The sequence below is a fragment of the Stegostoma tigrinum genome, chromosome 20, assembly GCF_030684315.1.
Source record: "Stegostoma tigrinum isolate sSteTig4 chromosome 20, sSteTig4.hap1, whole genome shotgun sequence".
Classification (NCBI taxonomy): domain Eukaryota; kingdom Metazoa; phylum Chordata; class Chondrichthyes; order Orectolobiformes; family Stegostomatidae; genus Stegostoma; species Stegostoma tigrinum.
This window is the reverse complement of record NC_081373.1, coordinates 10,025,496-10,045,434: the sequence shown is the minus strand read 5'-3', so window position 1 is coordinate 10,045,434 and position 19,939 is coordinate 10,025,496. Positions and strand designations below refer to the sequence as shown.

Here is a 19,939-nt window from a genome sequence, read left to right as displayed (position 1 = left end):
CTTCAAAATCGAGGTCTGAAGGTAGTATTTGAGTTTGCCTTTTCCTTTACCATTCTGTCTCAAATCCAAGCTCAGTGTAGCATCAAACCATGCAATAAAATTCATACAAACCACGCAGTAAAATTCACTCTTTGAAATATTCCATATTTCTCTTGTGCTTTGAAATATTGAGAAGACTGGTGGAAGAGTCAACAAACTTCAGTGAAAGAGAGAGGCCGGAATTCTGACAGAACAATTAAATGACTTAGTAAATTAAGAGGATTCCCAGCTTAGAGCTGATGGCACAACAGACTTCCTTTACCGGTTTGTTCTCTTCATCGCTTCTTCCTTTCTCCCGTTTTCTTCTCTCTTTCTGACGCTGGAAGCAACAAAGGAAGATGCAAGGGGTCAATACAGGGGCTTCAGCTTTCAAACAGCATAAACAAAAAACCGGCAAATTTCACAGAATTATTACAGCACAGAGAGGGGCCACTCAGCCCTTCATGCCTGCACCAGCTTTTCAAACCAGTCTCATTACCTTCAGCCAAACTTCCCACACTCCTGCACACCATTTCTACCCGTATCATCATCCAATGCCCCTCCTGATTGCCTCCATTGGACCCATCTCCATCACATTTCCAGGCACTGCTTTCTAGACCCTCACTACTAGCTGTGTGTATGAGTTTCTTCTCACATGACCCTTGTTTCTTTTGCACATCTATACCCCTCTCGTGCTTTTTCATTTACTCACAGAAACATCTTCTCCCTATCCTGTCCTTATCTTCAGGTTCTATGTGTCTATCCAGCCCACTCACAACTCTGGAAGCTTCGATCAGATCTCCGCGTAGCTTTCTTCACCGCAAGGCAAGTCATCCTGGCTTCTTCAATCTATCCTCAGCACTCAAGTTTCTCTTCTCTGGAACCATTCCTGTAAAGTGCCTCTGTGCTCTCTCCAAAGCGTTTAAATTCTTCCTATAATGTGGCACCTACACTTGTACACAACACTCCAGCTCCATCACATGAAAGTGAGCGGCTGCCCAAACGAGGGCTAATGCGAATCAGCAAGCACTGAGGAGATGGGCTTCCTGTGAATTAAGCCATGGGACAAGTTCCAGTTCATGACAGCAAACTCAATTAGTCAAGTCTAGACCCATAGAACCAGAAGATAGGGGCAGGAATTGGCCATTCAACCCCTCAAGCCTGTTCTGCCATTCAATATGATCATGGCCGATCATTGAGGTCAAAGCCCTAATCCACCTGCTCACACATCCCTTGATCCCTTTAGCCATGAGAACTATATCTACATTCTTCTTGAAAACATAGAATGCTTTAGCCACAACTATTTTCTGTGGTAGTAATTTCCACAGGCTCACCACTCTCTGGGTGAAGAAATTTCTCCCCCTCTCAATCCTAAAAGGTATAGCCCTTATCTTTAAACTATATGGACTCCCCTACCGTCAGGAACATCCTTCCTGCATCTGACCTGTCTAGTCCTGTTTGAATTTTATGCATTTCTAAGAGATCCCCCTCATTCTTCTAAACACCAGTGAATACAATCCTAACTGACTCAATCTCTCATCATAGATCAGCACTGCCATCCCAAGAATCCATTGGGTAAGCCTTCACTGTACTCCCTCTATAGCATGGGCATCCATCCTCAGACAAAGAGGCCAAAACTACACACACAATATTCCAGGTGTAGCCTCACCAATTCCCTGCATAATTGCAGCAAGGATCCTTGTACCTGGACTCAAACCCTCTCACTATAAAGACCAATGTACCATTTGGCTTCTTTATCGCCTGCTGCACCTGTATGCTTACCTTCAGCAACTGGTACATGAAGACTCATTGAACATTCCCTGTCTCGACGTGCTTTCCTATTTTTGCTATCGTGGTGGATAACTATGTTATCACTATCTATGTATGCTCACTAAGCCTGTCCAAATCACACTGCAACATCTCTGCGTCCTCCTCACTGTTCATCCTTCCACCCAGCTTTGTGTCATCTGCAAATGTTGAGATGTTACATCTAAGTTCCCTCATCTAAATCATTAATATATATTGTGAATGGCTGGAACCCTGAGACAAATCCCCTGCAATATCCCACAGGTCATTCAAAAACAAAGACCCATTTATTCTTACTCTTTGTTTCTTATCTGCTAATCAATTTTTTAAATCTTATCCCAATACACTTTAATTTTACACATTAATCTCCATGTGAAACTTTGTCAAAAACCTTACCAAGGCGTGAATGAGGGTTTCAGCAGCAAATGAGCTGAGACAAGGGAGAGGTCAAGAAACAGGAGTTGGATGGAAATGGGCTTTAGCTTTAGATAATTGCCAGTGAATAAGGCGATTACATTTTCTCACTTTCTACTCCGTTTCATCTAGTGATAGGGAGTGTTAACCTTAAACTTCCTTTGAGATCACCCAGGAAGCACTTCCCCCTGCAATGTTCCAACCCAAAAACAGGTTAAGGTTAGAGGGGAATGGAAAAACTCAAACCCGAGATTGGTAGACTTTAAGTAAGGCTATAAGAGTTAAAGGAGCCAAAATAATAAACTAAGTCCTTTTAATTATCCTTAGGGGATTTGGGCATCATTAGCTGGGTCAGCATTTATTGCCCATCTCTAGTTGCCCTTGAGAAAGAGAGGTGAGCTGTCTTCTCAAGCCCTTGCAGTCCATGTGCTGTAAGTAGACCCACAGTGCTGTTCGGGAGGGAATTCCAGGAATTTGACCCAGTAAGTGTGAAGGAACGGTGATATCTTTCCAAGTCAAGATGGTGAGCGACTCGGAGGGGAACCTGCAAGGGGGTGGTGTTCCCACGTATTTGCTGCCCTTGTCCTCCGGGAAGGGAGGAGTCGTGGATTTGGAAGGATGTTTGGTGAATTTCTGCATCTTGGACATAGTACACACTGCATCTGGGGAGCGTTGGTGGCAGAGAGAGTGGGTATTTGTGAATGTGGTGCCAATCAAGCAGGCTGCTTTATCCTGGATGGTGTCAAGCTTCTTGAGTGTCATTGGGGCTGCACCCTTCCAGGCAAGTGGGGAGTATTCCATCACACTCCTGACTTGTACCTTGTAGATGGTGGACAGGTTTTGAGGAAGCTGGTGGAGAGTTATTCACTGCAGGATTCCTAGCCCCTGAGACGAAGAAGCGTTGGGCTTTTAGGTCATCTGCAAAGGGGACTATAAGTGCACAGGGACTGGATGTCTATGGTGAAGATGAGGTTTCAAGGGCCGGGGAATTGAAAGTCCTGGAGGAGGTGGAGGGCATGGGTAGTGTCCTGAACATAGGTGGGGAGTTCCTGGACATAGTGGAAAGGACTGCAACATCCCCCCTTCATTGATTGAAACTGCCCTCAACCACATCTCTTGCACTTCCCCCACATCACCGCACCCCCCAACAAAAATAAAGACAGAATCCTTTATCCTGAAGTACCACCCCGCTAACCTCTGCATCCAGCGTTTCATTCTCTGCCACGTCCGCTACCTACAATCTGACCCCACAAACCAGGAGATATTTCCCTCCCCAGCCCAACTGCCTTTCGTAGGGACCGCTCTCTCTGCAATTCCCTCGTCCACTCCACACTCCCCACTAACCCCACCACAGCCGGCACCTTTCCCTCTCCACAGGAGGTGCTACACCTACCCCTACACCTCCCCTCTCACCTGCATCTGAGGCTCAGGACAAACTTTCCACATCTAACAGGGGTTCACCTGTACATCCTCTGACTTGGCCTATTGTATCCATTGCTCCTGATGATGTGGCATCCTCTACATCGATGAAACGAAACGTAGACTCTGAGACTGTTTTGTAGAGCATCTGTGCTCTGTATGCGATAATTGACAACGCCTTCTGGTTGCCAACCATTTTAACATCCCCTCCCACTCCCTGGGTGACACGTCCATCCTGGGCCTCCTCCGGTGCCACAATGATGCTACACATGCAAACTGGAGGAGTAACACCTCATATTCTGCCTCAGGAGCCCACAGCCCAATGACCTAAACATGGAATTCACCAGCTTTAAAATCTCCCCTGGCCTCATCCCATGTCCAACCCTCCATCTCATCCCCATCTCCTTGACTTGACACAACCTGTCTATCTTCTTCCTTACTTATCCACCCCACCCTTCCCACTGACCAATCCCCACCACTCTCTACCTGCATCCACCTATCACCAGACCACCTACCTAGCCCCAGACCCACCCCTCTTCCCTCGATTTATTTCCCACCTCCCTTCCCCTTCCCCACCCCCACTCCTGGAGGAGGATCTAGGCCTGAAACACAGACTCTCCTGGTCATCTAATGCTGCCTGACCTGCTGTGTTCCTCCAGCTCCACAATGCATTGACCTTGATCTGCTCTTGTAGCCATTGTGTTTACACAGCTAATCCAGTTCAGTTTCCAGTCAATGGTAACACCTCAGGATATCAACAGATGTAAATTTAGTGCTGGTGATGCCATTAAACATAAAGAGCAAAAGTTAGATTCTTTCTTGTTGGAGACGGTCATTGCCTGTCACTGTGTGCCACGAATGTTGCTTGCCATTTATTAAAGCCCAAGCCTGGATACTGTCCAGGTTTTGCTACATAAGACACATCATGTTTCAGTATCTGGGAAGTTGTTATTGATGCTGAACATTGTTCGCTGATGATTGCACATCCTGGCTGCCCTCCTTCTGATATATGAAAGAGCAGTTTACGATATGAAACAACTAAAATGTAATTGAATGATACAGCAGATGCCAAGAATTGAATTAAAATTTCCTTTACACTTCCATATAAAAGGATGATCACATCAGATAACATCAACCTCTGATTACATTTTCCCACCACCATCCGTGATTACCCAGCTCCATTCTCCCTGACAACTCCCTTGACAAATCAATTTATCTGCCTCAATCATCCTTTCTGAAAATTTGTTCCCATTTACAATGACTCCTTGAGTAAGGACATTTGTCCTCATCTCACCTGTGGCTCTTTTATCAATCATCTGACTCTAAGGGTGGTCTGGCTACTAATCACTGTTTTACTAGCAACAGTTTTGTCATAATTAATCCATCCAAACACTTCACGAATGTGAATGTCTACATGGTGGCTCAGTGGTTAGCACTGCTACGTCACGGTACCAGGGACCCGGGTTCAATCCCACCCTCAGGGGACTGTCTGTATGGAGTTTGCACAATCTCCTCATAGATTTCCTCTGCATGCTCTGGTTTCCATCCATGGCCCAAAGATGTGTAGGTTAGGTGGACAGGCCATGCTAAATTGCTCATAGTATCCAGGTTAGATGGATTAGCCAGAGGAATTGCAGGGTTATAGGGATGGGGGAAAAGAGTTGAGTCTGGGTGGGATGTTCAGAAGATCAGTGCGGGCTGAATGGCCTGCGCCCACAACATAGGGATTCTATAACTGCTCTTATGGGATCTAACAGCATTAACCTTCTGAGGAATGGTCACCAGACCCAAAACATTAACTCTATTTTTTTCCTTCACAGATGCTGCCAGACCGGCTGAGCTCTTCCAGCAACTGTTGTTTTTGTTCCTGGTTTACAGCATCTGCAACTCTTTCAGTTTTTTAATTTAGCATTAACCTTCTTCCAGTTTTGATGCTCTTTATTGATCTCAGTTCCTGGAAGACCAGCCTTTCAGGTTTGACTGAAAAATCTGCATTTGCTACAAATCACCCTCGCACATCAATGAGTCATTTGGGACCTCTAAAGGAACTCAATACTGACACAGCAATGAAGTGAAAACTCTGTGTCACAGAAGAGGCGCAACAAAGCAAAGAGGAATCTCGGAAAAATGCTGTCGAAGCAGTAAACCAGACTGTTACCTCAGATTAGCACTGATGTGTTCAACAAAGAAATTCAATATTGCATCTGCATTTGTTTGATTTATTTAGTTTCACAAAGAGCTCAAAGAGTACACAATTTCAAAAAGACAATTTGTGGTCAACATCGAAGGCTGTCGTCAGTATTTGCAAATCCCTCCACGGTCTTGCTTCTCTCTCTCTCTTTAATCACCTCCAACCATCCACAAACTTCAGTGCTCCTTTAATCCAGGCATTCCCAATTTTAATTGCTCCACTATTTGTGGCTCACCTCAACTTGCCTTGGTCTGTCCTCACACCCCGCTACTTTTCTCTAAGACACTCAATTAAAAACCAAGCTTTTGAACTTGGTGTACTTGTTCGTTTTGTAGCACAGCTTTGAAAATAACGAGTACACAAGTGCCAGGCAACGTCTATCTCCGACAAGACAGAATCTAACCACTGCCCTTTGGCAATCAATGGTATTGTCATCACTGAACCCCCACTATCAACACCCTGGGTGGGAAGGGTTACCAATGATCAGCAATTGAGCAGCACAGCCACTTAAATACAGAGGCTAGAATGGCTGACCATATGTACGTGATGAGTAACTCCTGCCCACCCCCGTGTCTGAACACCATCTACAATGTATTTTTAAGTTAGGTATGTAATATGAAACCTGCCTGGATGGGTGCAGCTCCAAAAACACTCAAGGAGGCTTGAAAGCAACCAGCTTGAAAACTGGCACCCAACGGCCGCGTCAAACCTTCACTAACCCCTTCACCAATGCTATACACAGTCAGAGCAGACAATATCTCCTACGACATGCACCACGCCTTACCAGCACAACCACTTCCACCTACAAAGGGCAAGGGCAGCAGATACATGGGAACACCGCCCCCTGCGAGTTCCCCTCCCAGGCACACACCATCCGGACTTGGAAATACATCGCTGTTCCTTCCCTGACAGTGGGTCAAAGGTTTGGAGTTCCTTAAGGGCATTTGGGGGTCATCCTATAGCACACAGACTACTGCGGTTCAAGAATGCAGCTCACCTGCTCACAGCAGCTGGGGACGAGACAATAAATGCTGACCCCGCCAGCGATGCCCGTATCTGTGAAAGGGGCATTTCATAATGTTAAAGGCATTACCTAAATATAAGTTGCATTCGTTGGAATGTACAAACGAGGAACAATTTTGAGATTCCAAGCATGTTTCTCCTAGATGAGACAAAGGGTTGGTATTTGAAGGGATGGGAGGGAATCAATGGAGGAATTACTATTAGAAGCCGGGCAAATATTGCTAACACACTGTCTAAAAGCAAAGTTCTTAAGAACCTATTTCCCACCCTCCCTCTCTCAAAGTCAGAATCTGAAGGCTCCTTTTTAAGATTGTCATAGGCAGAGGCCTCACGGTCCAGGAAATAAACACACAGAAACTGTTAGTATTCACTGCCCATGACATCTGCGAAACTGGCAACAACACAGCTAAACATGAAAATGTCAGAGGTACAGACAGCTGTTCTCTAAAGGGGTACAGAGAGCCATTCCCTGTAGAGGTGCAGTTAGCCTTATCCTGATGGGGTAGTCAGTTGACCCTCGCAGAGGTACAGTCACTTGTTCACTGTTGATGCCCTTATAGATGGAGGTCTATTGAAATCATGTGAATTGGAGTAAATTTTAATGTCTACACCATAATTTCAGTGTAGGAAGGTCCTGACAATATTTTGTCAAGTTGAATGAATTAAACTGGGCTCGAAAACAATACTTAAAGTTACCCTTCTGGCCCCAAAATAAAATCATTTTGCATTTATGGCAATTTAAATTTCTATGATGTTATAGCCATTATAGAAACTTAGTTGAGAGAAGGGCAGGACAGGCAGTTCAACTTTTTAGGTATGATATTTCAGCTGCGATTGAGAAGGATATAAAAGGGATGAGGGAGTTGCACTGCTGATTAAAGTGAGCTTCACAGTTGCACTAAGAGAGGGCATCTTGCACAGTTCAGTGAGGCCAAATGGGTGGAACTCCTGAATATGAAATGTGCAATCACTACCAAGGGGTTATATTATTGAACACCTAGTAGACAGTGGCAGATAGAGGAATATATAGATAGACAGATCATGGAAAGATGTAAAAATAACAGGGTAATTGCAGTGGGTGACTTTAACTTCCCTCAATATTGACTGGGACTCCCTCAGTGTCAGGGGCAGAATTTGTTAGGTGCATCCAGGAGGGTTTTTTGAAACAATACGTCAATAGCCCAACTGTGGAAGGGGCCATACAAGACCTTGTACTGGGGAATAAGCCTGGTAGGTGATCAGAATTAGGCAGGGGAGCATAATTCTGTAAGTTCTATGTAAGTTACGGATAAGGATAAGACGGATCCTCAGGTGAAACTGGGGCAAGGCTAATTTTAGCAACATTAGGCAGGAACTGGAGAAATTAGACTGAGGGCAGCTGTTTGAGTGTCAATCCACATCCGACATGTAAGAGTGTTTTAAAGGCCAGGTGTTCAGAGTTCAGGACCAGCAAGTTCCTGTGAGGATGAAAGATCAGCACAGCAAGATTTTGGAACCCTGGATGACAAGAGATATTGGAAATTTAGTTAAAAAGGAAAAGGAAGCACATGTAATGTTTGTGAAACTAAAATTAAATAAGGCCCTTGTGAGGTAAAGAAGAGGCAGAAATTAAGAGGATTAAAAGGAACCATGAAATGTCCTTGGAAGGTAGGATTAAGGAGAATCCCAAAGCATTTCATACATATACTGGGGGCAAGATGGTTGCTAGGGAAAGGGTGGTTCCATTCAAGGATAAAGGAGAGAATTTCTGTATGGAGCCAGAGGAAGTGGGTGAGGTCCTTAATGTCAGGTATGTTGGTTTTGGAGGAGGTGGTATAAGGTGTCTTGAAAAAATATTAAGGTAGATAAGTCCCCAGGGCCTGATGGATGCTATCCCAGGATACTGAAGGAGGCAAGGGAGGAAACTGCTGGGCCCTTGACAAAGATCTTTGTGTCCTCTTTAACTAATGGCGAGGTCCCAGAGGGCTTGACAGTAGCCAATACTGTTCCTTTGTTTAAGAAAAGCGACGGGGATAATCCAGGAAAATTATAGGCTGGTGTAGGAAATTTACTGGAGAAGATTCTTAAGCACAGGATATACTTGGATTTGGAGAAGAATAGGCTTATTAAGGATAATCAGCACAGCTATATCCAGCAAAGTCTTATCTCGCAAGTTTGATTAAGTTTTTTGATGAGGTAATGAGATGATTGATGAGGGTAGGGCAGTGGATATTGTCAAAATAGACTTTTACTAAAGCATTTGACGAGATCCCTCATGTTTGGCTGGTCCAGAGGATAACGTCACATAGGATCTGTGGTGAAATGATAAGGTGGAAGGCAGAAGGTAGCTGTGGAGGGATTTTTTTTTCTGACTGGAGGTCTGCGACCAGTAATGTTCTGCAAGAATCAGTGCTGGGTCCTCTGTTGATCTGATTAGTAAGTTTGCAGATGACACAAAAGTTCTAGATTGTGAGGAAGGCTGTCAAAGGATGCCGCAGGATATAGATCAGTTAGAAAGTTGGGCAGAGAAATGGAAGATGGAGTTTTACTCAGACAAGCATGAAGTAATGCATTTTGGGAGGTCAGATGCAAGAGGAAAGTATACAGTAAATGGCAGGCCCCTTAAGAGCATTGATATAGAGAGGGATCTTGGGGTGCAAGTCTATTGCTCCCCAAGAGTGGCAACACCTGTCGATCAGGGGGTAAAGAAGGCGTACAGCATGTTTGTCATCATTGGTCGGGGCATTCAGGGGCATTCTACTGATTCAGTAGAAAAGTTGGCAAGTCATGCGGCAGCTGTCGAAGAGTTTACTCAGGCCACATTTGGAATATTGTGAGCAGTTCTGGTTATTATATGAAAGGACGGATTTGGAAGCATTGGAGAGGGGACAGAAGAGGTTTACCAGGATGCTGACTGGATTGCAGTGTATGCGCTATAAGGAGAGACTGGGCAAATGTGGATCGTTTTCGCTAGAGCGTCGAAGGCTGAGGGGGCGACCTGATAAAGTGTATAAAATCATACAAGGCATGGCTAGACTGGATAGTCAGAGTCTTTTTCCTAGGGTGGAACATGTCAATTAATGGGGGGCATAGTATTAAGGTGAGAGGGGGAAGTTTCAAGGAGATATGAGAGGCAGGTGTGTTTTTTTTTTTACACAGAGGGTGGTAGGTGCCTGGAACACGCTGTTGGGAGAAGTGGCGGAAAGAGATAACAATGGCAATGTTTAAGAGGCATTTAGATAGACACATGAACAGGCAGGAAATAGAGAGATACAGACCATGTGCAGGCAGAAGGGATTAGCTTAGTATAGCATCATGGTCAGCACATACATAGTGGTCCAAAGGGCCTGTCCCCGTTCTATGTGCCTGATGATCAAAACATTGTGTATTTGTTTAATAAAATGGAAAAGGTTCCTTGTTTGTTTATGGCATTTCATCTCATGTTCACATCCCAAACTTTATTGTATATTCTCTTCCTCGCTTCTGCGATATTTAACATTCACTTCTTTTTATTTCCTGTCTTGTTCCTGTCACAAAACTTCAATGTGAACGCTGCTCAGTCTGCTTGATGTTTCCCACATCAGTGCTGGATGTAGGAAATCCCCCACCTTTGGCCCCAGAATTAAATTAACAATTGGGGAAAAGAGAGAGCTATGCAACAGAGAGTGCCACAGATACCTGTGTTCATCACTCCTTGTGGATTGACAAACCTATAGTCAACACCTTGATAAAAATGCCTATTTCTCATAATAACACAAAATCAAACACCGTTTCATGAAGAGATCAATAAAAACTGCCCAACTGCACCACTAAATCTCTCTGCCTCAAGATTCCTCTCTAGCAGAAAAGGAACAGCTCCAGGGATTGTCTCAATCACTAACATAACCCCATTCATTTCAGCAACCAAGTAAATAACATAACGGGAATATTTTGAGTTCCCAAGGGCATCCCGCCGAATTCCAAGAAAGTCACAAACCCTGGCATCTCCAATATCCACAGCCGTCAAATATAAGACGATCCCCTTAAAACCATCAGCCCAGGGACTGAGGCAAGACATGGGAGTAACTGCAATGAAAAAGAATCTATCACTGTCTGTTCAGAAAAGGAGACTGCAACACTGACCGATAGAATGAACGAGAGGGAGAAGGGTTACAGTGATAACGAGAGAGCCACAATCAGCGGGAGGAGGGTGCAGAGAGCGAGAGAGCGAGAGAGAAAGAGACACAACAAGAAGAGGAAGGGGAAAAAAAGAGAGAGCACCAGAAAAACAGAAAGAGAAGCTCTAATGGGAACAGAGAAGGAGGGGGAGTTACAGTAAGCGTGATAGAGACTGCTGCAAGAGGGACAGAGAGCCCAAGTGAAGGTGGGGGAGTGGAGGAGAGAGAGACAGCATAAAGGAGAGAGAGAGATGGAGAGAGAGTGAGCCACAGCACAAAGGGCAGAGCGAGAGCTACAGGGGCTTTGAAATGTCAGAAGAGAGAAATGTTAATTTCCATTTCTCTGGTATCTTGACTGTATGTCTGAGTGTTCCCAAGTGGTTGCTGTCAAATACATTACTGACCGGATGCAGCTACTACTCGTGGGGATAAATAGGAAGCAAGTCTGAAAAGGTTGAGGTGCCAAAATCAGAAAATATCAACTTAAGAGACAATGGGAATTGCAGATGCTGGAGAATCCTAGATAACAAAGTGTGGAGCTGGATGAACACAGCAGGCCGAGCAGCATCTCAGGAGCACAAAAGCTGACGCTTCAGGCCTAGACCCTTCATCAACTTAATCTGTTTTTTGTTTTGCTGGCATAATTCAAAAGAGGCAAGTTGCCCTTACTGAGGGTACACTTGGAGTATTGTGTTCAGTTTTGGTCACCTCACTATAGGAAGGATGTTATTAAACCAGAAAGAGTGCAGAATAAATTTACAGGGATGTTGCCAAGACTCAAGGGACTGAGTTAGAGGGAGAGGTTGGACACACTAGGGCCTTTTTCTTTAGAGTGTAGCAGACTGAGGGGGAATCTTATAGAAGATCGTGAGAGGCATGGATAGGGTGAATGCACTCAGTCTTTTTCCTCAGGGCTGAGGGATCGAGGACGAGAGGCCATCAGTTTAAGGTAAGGAGGGAAAAAAAACACATAGGAACCTGAGGGGCAACTTTTTTATACAGAGGGTGGTACGCATATGGAGTAAGCTGCCAGCAGAAGTGGTTGAGGCGGGTACATTAACAACATTCAAATGGCATTTGGACAAATACATGGATAGGAAAGGTTTAGAAGGATATGGGCCGAGTGCAGGGAAACGAGGTTAACATGGACGGAAATTTTGGACCCAGTTGGGCAGAAGGGCCTGTCTCCATGCTGTAGGACTCTCTAAGACTCTATGAGAAATTGCAGGAGAAGCTCAGTAGTTCTGACAGCATCTGTGGAGAGAAATCAGAGTTAATGTTCCAGGTCAAACTTTGCTTCCACTGACCCCATCTTTCTAAGTGCCTCCGAACAGCAGCCAACATAATCCAAGACCCCTCCCCAACCCAATATAGTCTATTCCAGCCTCTTCCATTGGGCAGAAGGTACAAATGTTTGAAAATATGCATTAACAGATTCAAGAACAGGTTTATTCCGGCTGTTGTCAGCCTTTTGAATGGGCCTCTCATATATTACAGTTGATCTTTCTCTGCACCCTCTCTGTAGCTATGACACTATATTCCGCATTCAATCCTATTATCCCGATGTACTGGCGTAAAATGTCAGAAGTCACATGACACCAGGTTTATAGCTTTGAGGAAGGATCACCAGACCCAAAACATCAACTCTGATTTTTCTTCACAGATGCTACCAGACCTGCTGAGTTTTTCCAACAACTTCTCTTTTTGCTCCCAAGTGACAGAAACCGCAGTTCTTTCAGTTTTTATATAGTTCAACAGGTTTACTTGAAACCACAAGCTTTCGGAGCAGTGAGTATTGTAGCCGAAACATTAACCCCGATTTCTCTTCACAGATGCTGCCAGATCTGCTGAGCTTTCCCAGCAACTTCTGTTTTTGCGACTTGGAACACTGAATCCGTAATAAACTGCTCACCATATGGCCTGCTCAACTGTTGATTCATTGGGACACCTGATAATCTAACGTTGAGCACATAAAATAGGAAATCCCCTTGGGCTCCAACTCATTGCTTTTCTTACAGTACTAGCAACTGTCAGATTTGCAAATTGACGTCCTGCATTATTTAAATGTTACCTGGCAGTGCAGAACTCAAGTCTTGCTAAAAAGATTTACACCTATTCAAAAAGCTTTCTATCTTGTGTCCATCTTGACTAATGCGAGAATGACAAATTCCAAATGATCGCAATTTATACTGTGATCAGGATTCATTACATATTATTATTATTTAACATAACTATTAGAGGAGGCAATGGCCTAGTGGTATTATCAGTCAGCTATTAATCTAGAGACCCAGGTGATGTCCTGGGGATCACTGTTTGAATCCCACCATGACAGATGGTGGAATCTGAATTTCAATAAACATCTGGAGTAAAGAATCTAACGATGACCATGAATCCATTGCCAATTGTTGGAAAAATCCATCTGGTTCACTAATGTCCTTCAGGGAAGGAAATTGGCAAGCTTAACAGGTTTGGTTTTCATGTGACTCCAGACCCACAGCAATGTGGTTGACCCTTCCCCTTCCCCTGGGCAATTAGGGATGGGAAATAAACTTTGGCCTAGCTAGCGATGCCCTCATCCTACGAATGAATTTTTTAAAAATTTTGGGAGTCTTAAAACAGACAGCACCATGTCTTAATTTGTATTTCTATATTAAGTGATTTTAAGAAGGGAAGACATAGTTTAAGTGCTTTTGAGAACCACCAACAGTACCAGTTGTCTGGAAATTTGTTTAAGGTTAACTGAGGCTCATTCCAGATCGTCACCACCCTCTGGGTAAAAGGTTTTATCGCACATCCGTCCTGCCCCTCACCTTGAACCCGTGTCCCGTTGTGACTGACCCTTCAGCTAAAGGGAACAGCTGCTCCTTATCCACTCTGACCAGGCTCCTCATGTTTGTCAGGCTTATACCTCATTCTTTTCTCCACCAGCAATATTACTAGTGTCACAGAAAAGCAACAAAATAAACAAAAAAAAGCCTAAAACCCAATGGTCTCAATGTGGACTTTACCAGTTTCAAAATCTCCACCACGCTGGCCTCATCCCATGACCACCCCTCCCTTTCATCCCTGCCTCCCTGACCTGTCTGTCTTCTCTCCCACCTATCCACTCCTCCCACCTCACTGACCAATCCCCTCCACTGCTTACCTGCTCTCACCTATCGCCATCCCACCTGCCTTCCCCAGCCCCAATTTATTTCTGAGCTCCCATCCCCCATCCCCCATTTCTGAGGAAGGGTCCCGACCCAAAAAGTCGACTTTCCTGCTCCTCCGTTGCTGCCGTGTTCCTCCAGCTCCACGTTGTGTTCGAAAAAAAAAGTCACAAACCTTTTTTTTGGCTCTTCGCCTTTCTGCTTTCTTCTTCGCTCTTTCCTGGTCTGCCATGTGTGCATCCAACTCGATTCCATCGTCCTGTTGGTAAATGAGGGCAGTCATGATTAACATTGGGACCAGATCTCGTGACATCCAAGAATCAGAAACAACAGCATTTGATGTCCTGGAGTACACTCAAGTAGAAAAACAGATCATCATTACACAATAGTAGGAACTGCAGATGCTGGAGAATCTGAGAATAACAAGGTGTGGAGCTGGATGAACACAGCAGGCCAAGCAACATCAGAGGAGCAGGAAGGTAGTTACATGCCCTATCCAGTATTCAGCTTTCTTGTACGCAGTGGGGGCCAGACAAATGAAGAAAAGACCATCCAACAGCATCCATTGTCAAGCCTTTCAAATAATCGTTTGCCATGTCAATTCACTCAAGTGCTCAGATACTGTCAAACCAGAGGAAATCACCCAAAATTCACAGAATCCTGACAGAGTGGAAGCAGGCAGTTCAGCCCATAAAGTCCACACCGACCTCCGAAAAGCATCCCACCCTCCCTACCCTGCAACCTTGCATTTCCCACAGCTTATCCCCCTCCCCTGCACTACCCCGGACACTTCGGGGCAATTTTGCATGGCCAACCCACCCTGAACTGCACAGCTCTGGGCAGTAGTAGGAAACCCCAAGCAGACACAAGGGAGAACGTGCAAATTCCCCAGGAACAGTCGCCTAAACAGAACCTGGGTCCCTGACGCCGCGAGGTAGCAGCGCTAAGCACTGAGCCACCGTGCCGCCCTTAATCGAGGGGCGAATTTAGGAAGCACTTGCAATTGTATAATTCTGGAATTCAATCTCACCAAAAGGTGGTGAAGATGAATGAGACTTTGCAAGACCGAAATCAAGGCATGTCATTCATTTGGTGGGGGAATATGCAGCTGATGTGCAGATTGGCCATTATCCAACTGTGCAGTGAGATGGAAGCAAAGGCCCGCTCCGGCTTTACCTGCTACCAGTGAGGTTTCAGGCTTTCCATTCAGAATGAAGACAGCGGCTGCTTGACCTTAGACTACACTCTGACTGGTCCTTGCATATAATAGGTGATATGTGCAGAGTCTGTTCTACCTGGTTCCAACTACTGTTAGGTTTTCACAGTCTAGGTTAATCTGTCAGACCTGTTCTGAGAAAGGGTCACCAGACTTGAAACATTAACTCTGTTTCTTCCTTCACAGATGCTGCCAGACCTGCTGAGCTTTTCCAGCAACTTCTGTTTTTGTTCCTGATTTACAGTATCCGCAGTTCTTTCGGTTTTCATAAACGCAGAACTTAACCATCACCAAGCAAACTCACTGGACAATTCCCCTCGACCAAAATAAGAGAGAGAACTGCGGAAGCTGGAAACCTGAAACAGAAACAGAAATTGCTGGAAAAGCTCAGGAGCGTCTGTGGAGAGAAATCAGAGTTGACGTTTCGGTTCTAGTGACCCTTCTTCAGAAATGAGTTCTGATGCTGCTAGCAATTCAGTTTCCAGCAATTTCTGTTTTCGTCAATGGACAATCGCTTCTACTGCAAATCAGAGCAAGAAGGTAGTTGAAAATAGAGTCTGGAGCTGGATGAAAACAGCAGGCCAAGCAGCATCTCAGCAGGCCAAGCAGCATCTCAGCAGCTTTCCTGCTCCTCTGATGCTGCTTGGCCTGCTGTGTTCATCCAGCTCCACACCTTGTTATCTCAGATTCTCCAGCATCTGCAGTCCCTATTATCTCTGGTTGTTTAAAGTACAGTGATTTAGACTGCCAAGCTGACATAGAAACTATGCTTGACACCTTGCTGTACTAGTCACAACTCTATTGTGTGATTAGAGTCGATTTGGGATAACAATGCAAGAACTGATACACCTTCCTCCAAAGATACTGTATGATTACAAGCATCGGTCTCTCTCTTACAATATAAATACACTGACACACAAGTAAGAATGAAGATTTAGCCCTTACTGGAGCAGCAGAGTTCAAAGATGTGGAGGATGGAACAGAAATGGGGAGTAACATTTGGCAACAGTTGACTTACATGCCAATTCTCCAAATCCATTGAGAGGACATGAAACGTTTTAAATTATTTACAGGGAGGGGGTGGCAGAGTCAGTCTGGGTAGGATGCAATGGGGAGGCAACAGCTTGGAGGTAAATTCAGAGATCCAGATAATGTTCCGGGGTTCCAAGGTTTGAATCCTGCCATCGTAGATGGTGGAATCTGAATTCAATTCCCACGACGACCATGAACCCATTGTAAGGAAAAACCCATCTGGTTCAGTAATGTCCGTTAGGGAAGGAAACTGTCATCCTTACCTGGTCTGGCCTACAAGTGACTCCAGACCCACAGCAATGTGCCTGGCTCTTGACTGCTCTCTGGGCGATTAGAGGTTGCAACGAATACAGGCCTAGCCAGTGATACCCTCATCACATGAAAGAATTTAACAAAGTGCTCTTTGGAGGGTCAGTGCAGACTCAATGGACCGAATGGTCTCTATCTACACTGTGAGGATTCTACAATTCTATATTGATCAAAAGCCAGCTGCAGTTCAGGCAGCAACAGCTTTCAGGGAAAGAGCAGCAAGTTTCATCAGTTAGCGGCAAAGAGAGCAAAATGAAGCAGGTACGAGTGGAAAGGAAACTGAAAGCAAAAGTGAGAAATTTGAAGACAGCAGACGGATGTGGGGGCAAGAGATGGTGTGACCATGAGACAGAGGCAGCAAGCAAACAGTGAAAAGAGAAATGACTGAATTTCCCAGATGGCATAGATTCCGATCAAAATAAACTGACTAAAGGAAATTTCAGTGTGCTGTTTAATTGTTACTTACAATGATTTAACCAAGTACTTATAAATCAGATTGAAAGGATAGAATACAAGAAATTGGCTGAATGCAGATGCACTACAAACACACTGGTATGATATGTGCTGACTCTCTTCCATATGATAAATTCTTCTGAAGTTTAAAAAAGGAAGGGTTGAGGTGATGTTCCACTTCTTTCAAAAACTTACAGATCTTATCATGGCAAAAGTCCAACAGATAAAAAGAACTGCAAGACAGGATTCACCATCTCTTCCCACAGGCATCTTACTGAAAGCACATCTAGATCTCAAAGCAAGCAAAGACTGTGCTAAATGATGTGTGGCAGCTGGAAGAGCACACATCCTGGCAGACAGGAGGGCTACACAGAACAATGAAGATCGGCCATCGCTTTCCAAGTTTGAAAATTAGCTGGCACGGGATATCAAAATCATTGCAACAAATTCCCCGCACAATCATCAGGAGCAAGGCAGCCCACTTGGAAAGTGACACGCCAATGAAAATGAGGAAATGACAAGCATGTGCAATACATATGGTGTTGATATTTACTGCAGAGGAAGAAGTCAGTATGACAGACATCCTACTATTGAATCAGTGTCAGGGACTTTCCAAAATTAACAGAAGCAAAATAGCAGCCATGTGGAAATAAAAAGGCACTAAATGGTGAGAAATGCCCAGGGATTAGATGGTTTCCATTCCATGGTTTCAAAGGAACTAAAATCTTCCAAATATTGTTGCTTCAGGAAGTTAGTTAGGAAGATTGCGCATTACGCTCACTGTTTCAGAAAGGGGAGTGTTGCAAAAGGTGTGAGGGTCTGGATGCGTTAATGCTGAGGGATGCCTTAAACACCTCCCACTATGACGGTGGCAAAGGAACAGTTGAGGGTCTTCAACATTCAGCTCCTCTTCAGTCTCTGTGACAACCGTCTATCACATCAGTGTCACTTGAACCTAGTTGCTACCATGCAACACTCTACATCTTGTTTAACACAGGAGCCTCTTCTCCATAGACTACAGACTGGGTTGCCTCTGCCACATTTAACCAAAAGGACCCGGTAGATGCCTACCCTGAAAGTAGCAACAATGCTAGCTCACACTAAGCAATCATGCATACAGCTCAGCATTACACAATGAACAGCCGTATGGATCGCTCATACAACAGTGAGAGGGGTAAGGCAAGGAATGATGATAATCCAGATAGCATTGAATCTGTTGTCAGGAAATTACCAGGTCCTGTGAAAAATGACAAAGTGACTGAACATCTCGGGAAATTTTGGCTAATCAGGGAGAGACAGCGTAAATTTTTACAGCATGGACCATGTTTGATGGACCTGATGCAACTTTCTGAAGAGGTGGTGAAAGTCATTGTGGCGATTGGAGCCGGGACCAGGCAGATCTCATTGACTAGGAGATCCCTGATTGGGAATGGTTAATAACCCTAATGAGGATTTCGTAGTCATTGAGATCAACCTGGTCCTGGTTTGAATCCCTGAAGTCATGGACACTGAAATGTCCGAGGACAGTAACTATGCCGAATTTCTTTTGGAGATCAACAAAGTCCCTCAAAAGAGGCCATCATTCAAAGGTGAAGAATGTGGAATTGAAGGCAAAGTATTGATCTGGTTTGGAAAGGGTTAATTGGCAGGACAAGAGGACACAGGGATAATGGGGCAGGTTCTCGCACTGGCAGGATGTGATGGGTGATACCCAGCAACTGTCTGTGTGGGGGCCTCCTCTAATCGCTGGATTTATTAATGGCACAGATGAATAGATAAAAAGCAACATAGCCAAGTTTGCTGATGACATGAGGCAGTCATTGGTAGCAATGTGGCTGGAAGCATATAATTAAGAGGACGTTCAAAGTTAAGTGAATGTGCAAAATTGTAGCAAATGGATCATTCACTCTGGATCATAAAAGCACAGAATTATGCATTTCCAAAATGATGAAAAGCTAGAGACATATCATTAAAATACCATGAACAGCCACAGAAATTTCAAATCGGTTTTGGAGAGATGGCCTTCAAATGTGAAGGACTGTAAATGGAGGTAGATGACTTGCTTTAATGATACAGAGCTTAGTTAGTGTTCATTTGGAACACTGGTGTCATACCTCCGGGGGAATATATTATCCTCGTAGGAATATTGTGTGGATTCACAGAATGATACCAGCACTCCAAGGGTAAGATCAGAGGAAAGGTTCACAATTAGGGTTGTATATTCCAGTTGCAATCATCAAACTTCTCAAAATATTGAAGAGAACAGATTGGGCAGATAGACAGCGCCTGCTTCTAGTGTTTGGGGAGTCCAGAATTATGAGATAGAGTCTAAAAATTAAAGCCTGATCTTTCAGGAATTAACTTAGTAAATGCTTCCAAACTTGAAGAGTCGAAGTTTCAAACTTGGTTTCCAAATGGCCAATTATGCCAGATCAACAATTAGTATTAAACCAGAGTCTGACCAATTTGTGTTAACCAAATGTACGAAGATTGGTCAAGTAAGTGTGGAACTGGAGGAACACAGCAGGTCAGGCAGCATCAGAGGAGCAGGAAAGTCAATGTCTCAGGTTGCGACCCCAGACCTGATGAAGGCTCTCGATCTGAAACGTCAACTTTCCTGCTCCTCTGAAGCTGTCTGACCTGCTGTGTTCCTCCAGCTCCACACCGCATTGACTCCAACTTCAGCATCTGCAGTTCTTGCTATGTCCGTATGAGGAGTGGTGTATGGAGATGAGTCATAGAACAGCCTAGGAAAGATGTTGTTAAACTTGAA

At 44.5% G+C, this 19,939-nt stretch overlaps 1 protein-coding gene across 4 annotated transcripts in view; it reads right to left on the bottom strand.

The window, feature by feature from the left end:
• Positions 1 to 19,939, bottom strand: part of zgc:123010 (uncharacterized protein LOC641500 homolog) — a 146,242-nt gene that overhangs the window by 85,695 nt on the left and 40,608 nt on the right. For all 4 annotated transcript variants that reach the window (XM_048550998.2, XM_048550995.2, XM_048550997.2 and 1 more), the window contains exons 3-4: positions 14,332 to 14,415; positions 302 to 358 (exon numbers count right to left, since the gene is read on the bottom strand). In XM_048550998.2, coding sequence (XP_048406955.1) covers positions 302 to 358; positions 14,332 to 14,415 — 141 coding nt within the window. The remainder of the gene's footprint in view (positions 1 to 301; positions 359 to 14,331; positions 14,416 to 19,939) is intronic.